This window comes from Mus caroli, chromosome 6, assembly GCF_900094665.2.
Source record: "Mus caroli chromosome 6, CAROLI_EIJ_v1.1, whole genome shotgun sequence".
In the NCBI taxonomy this organism is placed as follows: Eukaryota; Metazoa; Chordata; class Mammalia; order Rodentia; family Muridae; genus Mus; species Mus caroli.
Window position 1 is genome coordinate 51,063,432 of NC_034575.1, and position 13,280 is coordinate 51,076,711.

The 13,280-nt window shown below is 42.2% G+C and overlaps 1 protein-coding gene across 1 annotated transcript in view; it reads right to left on the reverse strand.

The window, feature by feature from the left end:
* Pde1c (phosphodiesterase 1C) overlaps positions 1-7,828 on the reverse strand; it is a 535,503-nt gene extending 527,675 nt beyond the window's left edge. The window contains exon 1 of the mRNA XM_029478709.1: positions 7,785-7,828. Within this exon, the coding sequence (XP_029334569.1) occupies positions 7,785-7,818 (34 nt within the window). The 5' untranslated portion in view covers positions 7,819-7,828. The remainder of the gene's footprint in view (positions 1-7,784) is intronic.
* Positions 7,829-13,280: the final 5,452 nt, after the last annotated feature.

The window sequence follows — 13,280 nt, forward strand, 5'->3', positions numbered from 1 at the left end:
GGGGGAGTGGGTGGGGGAGCGTGTGGGGGACTTTTGGGATAGCATTGGAAATGTAAATGAAATAAATATCCAATTAAATAAATAAATAAAGTAGGATCAGAACAGTACCATCTCGACAGTTTGGTGTGAAGTTCAAGCAAATTGCAATTGTTCAAATAATAAGAAAAGTAACTGCAAAGCTAAATTGTTTTTTTAAATAAGTAAACCAAACTTAGGAGCGCATTAGCACTTTTTCTAAATTTCGCTTAGGTTCAGCTTGTAGAAAATGGAGATGATGTCTAAGAAGTATTTATTTAAGCAGAGCACACCTTGGTTTCCTGGAATATTTGTTCATTAGTTTCAGTTCCTCCCAACATGAATACAATTCACCTCACTTTGTGGTTTACAGTGTAGATTTCTGGTATTCACCTCTACAGACTCTGATTCACTCCATCTGAGGGGTCTTGAGAGGATGCATTTTAACAAGAATCCAAGTCATTCTGGGGCAGGAGTTTTCCAGCACCCTTTGAAAGAAGAGAGTGCTTGCAATTTACAGAACCAGGCTTCACCTTGCACTACTTACCTTTATTTAACTTAAACTTATCATCTCTCTACCCAAATTACCAATATGAATCCCAGCTTTGCTGTTTACTAGGTCTGTAGTTTCAAGCAAGTTATTTGACCTTTATGAGCCTGTCTCCTACATGTGAAATATAAAAAATAGACTCTAAAATGTGCTAATGGCCAATGTGCAAAATATTTATCTTTCTGTCTCTCTTCCTGATCACACATTCTCAACATCTTGTGCCTAGGTGAGACTATCTATCACATGCCAAGAGAGCCAGTCAGCCATGTAAGCAAGGGCAAGTCTTAAAATCGTCTGCCAATAGCATTCAGCTGGGACTGCCGAATAGGAACCACGGGGAAAGGCGGAAAGGCACACATGGATTCAGCATTACCACTGGGCAGGTGTGGATGGAAATGGGACCACAGGAGCCAGCATAAGTGGCTTGACACATCAAATTCTTACATCCCAGATATTCAATGGCAGAATGGCCTGAGAAGATTTTGAACAGTTGACATATTTTAAACATCACTTACTTCACCACTGAAAAGTATTTCTAATTTTTCATTTATTGATTTTAGAAACTTTTAATATGACCAAATATAGTTGGAGAATAGCCACAAATATAATAATTCACTATATGTTGAGTATTTTAATTAAATATTACCATCAGTTAACTTCTCTCCCCAGGAGGCAGATTAAATCAACACACATTGCAATCTAAGTTGGCTAATTTAGATATATAATACACATATTTTCAAGGATGACATACATGTGTAGGATTGGAGATCTTGACCTCAGAAGTAAGTGATGGAGACCACACCCCCAACAACCTACACAGCTTCTGTTTGTTCCTTGTCTACCTCTGCCTTGACTTTCTCTGTGCCCTTGCCTGGTTTCCTCATTCTGCTTACTGCTTGATTCCCACTGAAGAGTCTTCATAGCAAAATTACATGAAGTGATGGCCATGCCAATGGCAGGGGGCCAAGCACAAATATATAACTTGTTTAGGTGAAGTCCATACATACCATTTCCACTTCCCAGATAAAGACTCAAAGCATTTGGTACTTAGAACTAGGGAATATCCGAGCCTCCATAATTCCAGATAAGCTTCCAGAGATTTCGTCCCTGTGAGAAAGAATTAGTAAGAAGACTCCTGAAAGTCTAACTAGCTTACAAGTGGTCTAGGAGCATGTAATGAATAATCTCCAAAAATTAATTACTTATATCCCCTGTATTGAAGGGGAAACTACAGATGCCTTAGCTTCTGTTCCTGTGATAAAGCACTGACAAAAAGCAAGTTGGAAAAGAAAAGGTTCATTTCAGTTTATAGTCCATCAGCAAAAGAAGTTAGGGCAGGAACTCAAAGCAGGAAGTTGGTGGCAGGAACTGAAGGTGGAGCCATTGAGGAATTCTGCTTACTTGATTGTTCCTTGTGGCTTGTTCAGCCTGCTTTCTTATACAACCCAAGACCACCTGCTCAGGGTTGGTACCACCCACAATGAGCTAGGCTCTCCCACATCAATCATTAATTAAGAAAGTGCCCTTCAGATTGCCTACAAGTCACCTAATTGATGGCAGCATTTATTTGACTGAAGTTTTTCTTTCCAGACAGCACTAGGTTGTGTCAAACTAACAAAATATAGCCAGGACAACAGCCATTGGCTTCTTCATCCATTGAGAAAACTATGAAGATGGGATAATAAAGAGACCTCTCTGTGTCTCTTATACTATTAGTACAGTGGAGATCATAAGCATTCTTTCCATCAAGTCGTTCACCAGCAAGAACAAATGCATCTCTTGTGCCTGGAGATGCATTTGGCCGAGGAGCTTGGTGCCCTCTGCTATAAGTTAAATCTGACTCTAGAAAAGAAAAATGACTCGTAATTACCACGGGAGAGAATCAAAGGAAAATGGTTATGTGACTTCTCAGCTGTGAGAGGACTCAGAGTCAAGGACAGCTTCCCCATCCCCAACTCCCTGGGTGAAGGAAGAGAGTTAGGAGGGCAGCCCCTGGAGGTGACTGCTCCATCCAAGAGCCTAGCACTTACTCATCACATGTCCTTGTTCCTCCAGGCCTCATCAGTATTGCCTGTCTCTAGCCTAAGCCTTAGAAGTTTACTCCTGTCTGTTTAAATTAGCTCAGAGTAGGGACACACATCAAGAGATGCCCTGAGTGTTGAAGATGAAAGTGCTTAGATGTAGCCACCTACCTATCCACCCACTTTTTTAGGATGATGGGCATCCTGTTCTATTTTTCACATTAGTCAGTCTTTTTAATTCAGATGAAAATTACCAAAAAAAAAATTTAATCCCAAGTTAAAAGCTTGACTGGTAAAGGTTTATAATTACTTTGACATATTAGAAACTGGTGTGAGAGTGGTTGCTAAGGGACTGGGGAGGTGAAGGAATGAAAATGTCTTCCCTGACCCCAGAGCATCTACCCAGACCTAACAGAGGGGAGCCATGCCTCTAACACCACATTCCTGGCTAATGCTGCCCTTCAGGTCACTTCTATGGCTGTTCTTTAAAGTGTGACCATTTGAGCAGTGGCAGTAGAAACATCTGGAACTTGTCAGACATATAGATTCTTGGTAGCTCATCTGGTTTTCAAACAAAAAATCTGAGTTACCAAGTGACTGTAAGACACCCTTAGATGGGAACACAATCACCTGAGAAAGTTGATTCATACACTAGTACCCCAGTCCCTGTCCCATAACCACCAGTCTGGACTTCTGGAATTGTCTTTCCAGGTGAAAACCACTGATCTTAATGCCTGAGAGAACCTACACAGAAGCATATAGGAGTAATTTTTTTTAAGTTGTCATATAAGACAGACAGGGAAGCCAGGAAGCAATCAGAACCTCTATAGCACAGTGCTTCAAGACTGCAGTTTAAAAAGTATTGATTGGACACTGTATGTGTGTGTGTGTCTGTGTGTGTGAATCTATGTCTGTGTATCTGTTAGCTTCTATATGCCTGTGTATGCATGTGTTACTATTGAGTACACACACAGGTATGTGGGCATATGTGCATACACAATCAGAACAGGACCTTGGATGCTTTGCTCTATCATTCTCTGCCTTATTACCTTCACAAAAGACCACTGGTCTTGTAACAAACAGAAAGCTTAACTTTTCAGCTAGGCTAGTTGGCCAAAGAACTCTTCAGACCCATCTGTCTCCACCACAATATTGAGGTTGCAGGCATATACAACCATGCCCAACTTATGGCTGCTGGGGATTCTAACTCAGGCCCTAATTCTTGCAAAGAAAGTGCTCTTATCCATTGAGTCATTTCCCCGACCCCTTGGTTATACTTTTATTTTAAATCAATGCTTAGAGATTGGAGGTGTAATTTAGTGGTAGAACACTTGTCAGACATGAAGGTCCCATCCAGGAAGGAACTGAGGGTAGGAAGGAGAGAGACATGGAACAATGAGAGATTTAGCACTAATAGTACATGAAAATGTTAAAACAAGGCCAAAACAATGTCAGGTAGAAATAATAAAACCTTAAAAGGCTTCCAAATGGCTAATATATAGACTGTTAGCCTTAATGAAATGAGTTTCACCAACAGTATCAAAATAAATACCTACTCATTCAGAAAGGTCTCTAATAAAAGCTAGGAGCCACTGATAATCTTCCATAGATAGTTGGGCTATACATAAACAGCTGTGGGAAGGGGTTTTTTTTTTCACTTGTTTGTTGTTTATTCTGAGTTAGATTTTCATTGAAAATTGATTAAGCTTTGATCTCAAAACTATGAAAACAAATAAATATATAAAACACCTGTGTTTGGGGCTCAGTGGGTAAAAGAAGTACTCTACAAGCATGAGGCACTGAGTTCAAATCCCCATGAGCCCATGAACAAAGTTAGACATGCCAGTAGCTTCCTGACACATCCCTAACACTGAAGGAGGCAAAGGCAACCAGTTTAGCTCAAACAGTGAGCTTCTGCTTCACCAAGAGACCTTGTCTCAAGGCCATAAGATCAAGAGCAATAGAGGAAGACTCTAGACATCCTGCTTTGCCCTCTTCATGGACACAAATGAGCACATACACCACATACAACATACATACATACATACATACATACATACATACATACATACATACATACAGTAAACACCTCTCTTTATTGTATGTCAGGTCCCCATTTGAACTTTGACATCTTATCTCACTGAATTTCTACTGCAAAATAAGAGCAGGGGACCATCACTATCCTCGATGCAATAAATCTCAGAGGCTCGAAGAATTTAAATTTTTATGAGAAGATACAGCTGACTGTAGACCCTGAGTTTGGTGTTCCCCTAAGGTCCTTGACTTTAACTACCACCTCAGTAATACCCAAGGTGATCCTTTCTCCATTAAAGCTCTGACACTCTCCTTGCAGAACTTTCCATTGCTTCCCTTCCCCAGAGCTAAGACAAAACTTTCAAAGCATGCCACTAAGCGAGAAACTACAGGAGTTATAAATGAGAACTAAGCACGCAGAATCTAATACAGACGCGTGGAGAAATGAGTCTGCATCTCAGGAGACTTCCTGAGACCAGATTCTTGAGTTTGCTACATGAGCAGTTAGCTCCCTGTGCCTTGCTGTCTTCCTCTGTAAAATGGTGATACCAATTTTCATGTGGCAATCTCACTCAGAACTTGTCCGGTTGGCTTGTACAATAAACACTTAGGATTCAGCATACCAAGCTAATGTGCTCCTGGAGTTCACAAATTCTGTGCTATTTTGTCTGATAACATAAATTTATAATGAAATCCGATGCAGTTCAGCCAAAGGCAACCTAATATTGTGGGAGCAGTTCATCCTCTTCTTACAGAAAGTAAAAATGAACTTGGCTCACAAGCCTAGTTATCTAAACCAACTGTAGGTCTAAAATATGACCTTTTCTCCCTCCTCTTCCTCTTCCTCCTCCTCTTCCTCCTCTTTCTCTTTTTCTTTTATTCTTTTTATTCCTTTTTAGTCAAGGTCTTACTATGTTGCCCTTGTAAGCCTAAAACTTGCTGCATTGCTATGTATTCCAGGCTGTCCTGGAACTCACAAAGAACTGCCTGTCTCTATCTCCTGTGATCTGCAATTAAAGGTATATGCTGCTGGGCTTGATAGCATGTGTCTCTGATCCCAGCATTGAGGAGATAGGCAGGCAGATATCTGTGAGTTTCAGAGAGCCTAGTCTGTACAGTGAGACCCTATTTCAAAAAGATAAAAAGATAGAAAAATGAGAGAAGAAAAAGAGAGAGGGAGGGAGGGAGGGAGGGAGGGAGGGAGGGAGGNANGGAGGGAGGGAGGNAGNNAGGAAGGAAGGAAGGAAGGAAGGAAGGAAGGAAGGAAGGAAGGAAGGAAGGAAGGAAGGAAGGACAAGACATGACATACCCAGCCTGTAGCTTTCTTTAGAAAGAACAAAATTCAGAAACCTTTTTGCTTCTGCTTAAGAATCTTAGGTGATCTAAAACTCAAAACATAATTTCAAATGGACATAAAAGCATGAAATGCAAATGGAAGGATTGACAAAACTATTCGTAAGCAATAAAAAAGTTAAAGTGGAAAGTACTTCCAGGGTGTACTCATGACCTCTAGAACAAAAATTAATTCAATGCAAACTACTAGAAATTTGCTTTATGCAACTATAAATTATACAAATTAATTATAACACCCAAACAACTACTCCACATCAGGGATGTGTATGTTTGTAATTCAACTGAAACCACCAAAAGCTAGTAATGAAGAGTTCCACAAGGAAAGCCCAGACTTCATCTTATATAATTAGGCCACAGAGCAGGACACACTGTATAAAAGCTAAGTGTATGTTCACATGTTAGAAATGACCTCTAAATACCTTAGTAGTGCCTCACTCTTGCACAATATGGATATTCTCCTGACCATTTTCCCTCTAATACTTCCTTTGAGTTTTCACTGCGTAGGAAACAATACAAACAGATCTGAAATGCTGATCTTAGCAGAACACATGACTCCTATTCTAGTCTTCTTTCCAGGAGTACACCAATACATATCCTCTAGATGGAGAAAATATCCTTAAAAATAACATTTTACAGTGGTAAATCCTCCCTTCAGAAAATTGTGTGTCATCTTTCAGTGGAAAAGTTGTTTTAAAAAAGACAAAAGCTGAGGTGGACATTGAAAATATTTCATAAGAAAATGCTTAAGGACACGAACATGGAGGTATCCTTAGCTCTCAGCGGGTTGAAATGTAAGCCAGGTTCCTGTCCACTAGCCTCAGTCAGTCTCTTGTTTGTTAACAAAACCAATATTACACACCTAATCTACTGAGTCCTTTAAACATGACAAGCAACCTTATTGAGCATTCATAACCAAAGGGCAGGCCAATGAATGCTTTGTTAGTTACTGTTTTACTAATAAATTAAGAAATTTACTTCCAGTTCCACAAAATTAAAAAAAAAAGCCTGATAGATTCAATAGATCCTATGAATATCTAAAACTAAAAATGCCCAAGTAGGTTTTCCTCTTTTCTGCCTTGAGAAGGTGGAAAGGTTTAGTGCCTGTATAATACTCAATATTTGCATAGTATTCTACCATTTACAAACAAGATTCTACTTGCATTGTAGTTCAACAAACTAGTGAAATAAGTACTGCTGTCAGCCCCATACCACAGATGAATAAACTGATACTCAGCCACGTGTCTGACTCAAAATCACAAGAAAAACATGGGAGGAAGCTTAGATTCACACCTTAGTTCAGATTTTGTGTGAGCTTTTCACTTCTAGCACACTTCCTATCCAAGAAAAGTCACACACACACACACACACACACACACACACACACACACCCCAGAACACTTGCATTCTTCACCCGTGGAAAGTGGTCTTAGACCTGCAGAAATTTCCTTATCACTTCCTGATTTCCCTGGAAGAAGACAGGAAGGAATGCTTAATTCTTCTTTTGTCCTGTCTGTGAGAATAAAGATCTCTCCTCATGGTGCAGATACAGGTGCAAAGTTAGCAAAGGGGGTCTTTAGGGTGTGTCTGTATAGTTCCCCTCTGCACTTAAACCCCTATGAACGAATGACAGTCTTGAAATAACCGTTACTGAATCATAAATGCATCTTAACTCTAAAAAAGCCATGGGTATGAAGACAAGAAAAGTGAAATAAGGTTGGAAGACAGAGCCTCTCATCATCCCTTCTCCCCAAAGACAAGAACCAGAGAGCACTTCCGCGGGTCTCCAGGCAGGCGCAGCGGTCAAAACTCACCTCCTGGGCTGTCGCTGGGGGAGGACTGGGACATAGCTGGCAAACGCCTCAGCACCGGGGACAGCTCCGTGCTCTCAAACTTTGAAATCTGCTGGCTGTGCTTGGCCGGCGGCGGTTCCCAGGCTGGGGAAGGTCTGAAAGAGCCTTGATGCCCGAGTACCCGACGCTGGGTTCTAGAGTCTTTGAGAGACGCGGGAGCAGCGAGCGGCACTTCTTGCTGAGGCGGCGACGATCCCGGCTGCACGACGGTGTTGCGGGACCGCGCCAGCACGGAGGAGACAGAACCCATCCCAGCGGGCCAGGTCGAGATCCTCGGGGATCCGCACCCCTTGGCAGCCAAAGGCTGGCTCCCTTCCCACCCCGGGCGCCCCTGGTGGACTGCGCCTCCTCTGACACGAAGGCAGCTGAGCAGGGTGCAGGGAGAATTAAATGCTCCCACCGGAGGTGGACTGAAATAATCTGGTTGGTGTCTGCCTGTCTGGCTGACCAGAGCGGATAGGGGCACAGGGGGATGGAAGTTTGTTGATTCAGATGTTCTGAGGCATTACTGGAGGAAAGGGCGTGGCGGTAAGAGAGGAGTACTTTTTCCTCCACTCTGCACTTGGTTCACCTGGGGCCAAAGCTATGGCGCATCCTTCCTCTCCAGTACAGTCCCCAGAGAGGATGAAACCTCTACCAAAGATGGAGAAGGAGCCTGCATTGTTTTCATCCCCCACGCACCATATTCTTGGTAGTACCCTGCACGTAATACAATGAAATATGATCACATCTATTCCACATTTTCCTCCCCCCCCCAACTTCTTTCAAATTCCCCATACACACTTTGAGCTCCCAATTTCGTGTCTTTCTTTAAATAACCCACTAAGTTCAGTGCTGTTCATATGTTCATGGATGCGGGGCTGACCACTAACGAGAGCATGAGAATCTCACCAATAACCTCTGAAAGTTAATGTCGCTTCTCTACCTAGACTGTGATTCGTTGATGACACCCTGTTCAGTTCGGTCCCTGTGCCTAGCTTGTCAACCTCCCTCATGTGTTTTCTCTGTGCCCCTCAGCCTGGGCATTGCCCCCGTTGTGGCTGTCAAGACTGCCTATTCTTCTTTTTCAGAGGTTGAGCCCAGGAAGGAAAGTGGAAGTAGAGAAAGAGTCATCTCAGCTAGTTCTGTTCTTGAGAGCCAGCGAGGAGGCGCCAGCCCTGACAACTCCCAAGGCATTACACCAGAGCAACCTGGGCTCTGTTAATAGCCTGCTTTTCTGCCTGTGGTGAGGCCTTTGGCTCCATCCTGCTCTGCCAGCAGTAAGAAGATAGTGGTGTGGGATGCAGGAGTGGAAAGGGGAACCTGGGATGGTGCTCTAGCTAAAATATGTTGTTCAAAGGGGTTTTAGGTACTGCCCAAGGTACACAACCAAGTAGTTATAGAAGTGGACTCTATGGGACTCCTCTTTCTAAATCGAGTTTCCTATCCATTCTGTGCCTGTTCTAAAGATTTTTAAGCACTGGAATGTGAAGCAAGACAATTACTTGTTCAATATACAGTATATTTGAGATTACATTGTGTAAAGGGAGGCAGACCTCCCTCTACAGAGTCCAGCACTCTTTATGGCATTACACTATGGCTCTTAGCACTCATCTTTAAATTGCCATGCTCACTAGTAAATATAAAATAATATCATCACAGTGGTGGAGTCCAAAAGCAATCAGATCAATAGATGGGAGGAGAAAGGGGTTTTAGAATCTTCAATTGGTATTTAGAGGCACATCAGAGGATCAGCCAAGACAGGACACCTACAGGACACATACCCTTTCTCTCTTTCGACTTGTTTCACATAGGTGAAGAAAAAATGCCAAAATCATAATGCTTGAGCCACAGTGTTACTCATGAGACTCCAACTAATTGGCCCACACAGGCTGTTACCTGGCTCCTTTTACCTTGCAAGAGCTAGAGTAGTGTCTTTTTACTCAGCCAATCTCAAGGGCCCATCTTCTCAGGGCAAGCCAAAAGAATGTTACAGGGTCCATCTCCAGGACAGAGAAATGTGTAGATACAGAGTAACTGTAGTGAGTGTAGGAAACTGGCTCAGATAGAGGTGAATATGGAGAGTGACATGCCTCATGACCTGCAGTTAGCAAATTGAAGATCCGGAAGAGGTTGCCTGACGTTCCAGTTCAGCTCCAAGGTCTAAGAAGTGGCAGAGCTGATGAGATCAACTCTGAAAGTGTGAGTCTGAGTCAGAAGCAGGACAGCCAGTATCCCTGCTGAGATGTACAAGCACATTCTCCTTACTGAACCTTTTCGTTCTGGTCAAGCCAATGGCTTGAGTAAGCCCCAGCCCCCACGGCAGGGATAGTCCGCTTTAATGAGTCCACCAAGTCAAACATAATCTTAACCTCACAGACACTCCTAGAATAACATTTAACCAAATACCTGGGCCTTCCATGGCTCCACCAGTCAACATATAAGACTAATCCTGCCATTGCAGCTACATGAATTGCTTTTTAACTCTTTGATCCCATTTTTTCCTTTCCTGGCTAGCCCGAGATCTGTAGCCCTGTTGTAAATCCTCACTCTGGAAGGCACCTGTAGGAAGCAGAGTTTCTAGATATGCACGTCTTACTCTGGCACTTGATCTGGTTTTCCTGTGAACCAGGTTCAGACATAGTTTAACCACCAAACGTTTGGTTTTGCTATATACTCACTTATAAGTGGATATTGGCTGTTGAGTAAATGATAATCATACTGCAATTCACAGACCCAGAAGAGCTAAGAAACAAGGGGGGAATTTAAGGGGGAATGCATGGGAAGTCCCACTGGGAAGGGACTTTCTCTGGTCCATTATTTCCCCCACTATGCCCCATCCTCCCTTTTTGGAATGGTGATGTATATCCTGTGGCATTTTATGTTAGAAGTATATGATCTTTTTTTAAAAAAAAAAAGCAGGAGCTTGCAATTAAGTGATCTCTTTGAGTCTAAGAAGAACTTTAGACTTCAAGCTTTTAAACAGTGCTGAAACTGTGAAAGACTATGGGGATGTGTACTGTTGTATAAGATGCATTTTGTGTTATGATATGGCCACAAGTCTATTTGGGAAAGGCAGTGGAATGTGGTGTTTTTAATGAAAAATGTTCCCTTGCAGTCTTAGGCATTTGAATGGTGATGAGGCTTAGATGCTACATCCTTTCTGAAAGAAGGATGTCACTGGAGGTGGGCTTTAAAATTTAAAAAGCCTGTCTAGTTTGAGTTTGTCCTCTTCATTTAGTGCTTGAAGTTCAAGATGTGAGCTCTCAGCATCGGTTCCTTCTGCCATGCCTTCGACTTACAGACTTGTTTCTCTGCTGTGAACATTATCCCTTTAGAACTGTGAGCTAAAGTCCAATGAGTTTTTGTTGTGGTACCAACAGGAATGTGGCTGCGGGATTAGTTATAGGAGTGGTACTGATTCAGAAAGGGAGCTGGGTGTCCAGGAATCCCAGCCACAAGGATGATGACTCAAGAAAGCTGCAATCTTAGAGCTCTCTGAACAGTTTACAGGCAGCTCACTCTGCGAAGTCTCTGTTCCCAGTAGCTTAGCTGCTCAGTCTTACTGTTCACCAGCTTCGTTCTCCCTTTATAAATCTGGGGAGGGGCTTTCAAGAATCTTCCAGTTTTCCACTATTCCAAACATGTGACCTTTATTTATCTCCTGGGTTTAGAGAGTTTTCTTCTCTCTCTTTTGGAAAAAAATTGTTTTAATTCAGAAAAAAATATGCATAATATGAAAAGTCCTATGACCTGGGCATGGTAGTGCATGCCTTCAATCCCAGCACTTGAGAAGCAGAGGCAGGCAGATCTTTGTGAGTTCAAGGCTAGCCTGGTCTATACAGTAAGCTCCAGGCCCACCATGGCTACTTAGTAAGAACCTATCCCACAAAAACAAACAACCACCACCAAATTGAAAACCCTCGACTTTACAATTTATGAATTTGAATGGAGGTCCCCTGCATGAGTGAATAATATTGCTCCCAGAATCCATAAGTTACTGGATTAGTTAATTTTCTCTCCTTGTGATCAAACACTATGACCAAGACAATTTATAAACAGAAAGGTTTGAGGAAGGCTCATGGTTCAAGGAAGTTAAGATTCACAGTGTTAGGGACAGCATAGCAGCAGGTAGAAGACATGATGCTGGAGCAGCAGCAAAGAGCTCATATCTCACACCACAAATAGGAAGCGGAGAACAAACTCAAATAGCACAAGTCTTTATGATCTTAAAGTATGCCCCCAGTATTATACGTCCTCCATCAAGCCACACCTTCTAAGCCTCCTTAAACAGTACCACCAAGTAGAGACCAAGTATTCAGATGCCCAAGAGTACGTGGGACACTTCCCTGTCAACACTACCAGTTATTAAACAAAAATCTCGGTTCCAGATGTGGAATACCTTACTATGAGTTTTTGGACAAGGAATACCCAGAGATTCCTAAAATGATATAGGAGATTACCAAAGTCCTCGGCAACCTTCCCTAACAGTAGATCTTTCTGGTTACAATACCAATTTGCCAGGAAAAGTTTGTCCACTGATGCAATAGAGGGATGCCTGTTATGAGAGTAGCTAACTATACTCTGAACGGCTATGAGATATTTGTATACCCATGTTTATTGCTGCACTATTCAGAATACCTAGGAAGCAGAGCTCTCCCAGATGTCCATCAACAAATGAGTGGATGTAGAAAATGTGGTATATATGCGCACAATAGAATTTTATTCTACTATAGTGAAGAATGAAACTGAGATTTTTCAGGAAAATGGGTGGAACGGGCGATCATTATGTTATGTAAAATAAGTGAGACCCAGAAAACATCACATTTTCTTTCATATGCAAAATCAAAATCAAATGCAAAAAACAAACTATGTGCCTGTGTGTTTGTATACACAGATGATGATGATGATGATGATGATGACAACAACGACGACAACGACGATGATGTTCTCCCACTCTGTGCTTGAACAGCAAGTTGGAAAAATGAAACAATTGTCCTCATCTTTGTTTTCCATTTGCATTTTAGACAGAAGTCTGTATATGGGCAGCTAAAGCTTGGCTGTAGAAGCTGTCAGGGAACTTACTGGCTATAGGTGATTTCATTTTTCTGGACCTGCAGTGTCTCTTCCCATGCTTGTGACTTCATCCAGCAAGGGCAGGAAGCATTGCACCAGCTCAGCAGAGTTCTGCACTGAGAAAGACGGTAAAGATCTGACTCACCTGCCAACATCCCACTAGAAACAGAACGTCATCAATACGGAACAAATTTTTTTGGATACTGATGGTTTTTTTAAATGACAGTGTTGAACTTTACCTGAGCTCTGTGCTTCTGGAAAATGATGGATCTTAATACCTCCCCCATTATTCTTAGTCAATCCAGGCTGCTCTGAAACAAGAAGCACTACAGAGTCAGTGGTTTATGTAATGTTTGTTCCTCATGGTTCAGAGGCTGGGGATCTAAAACTAGGAGGTCAGCA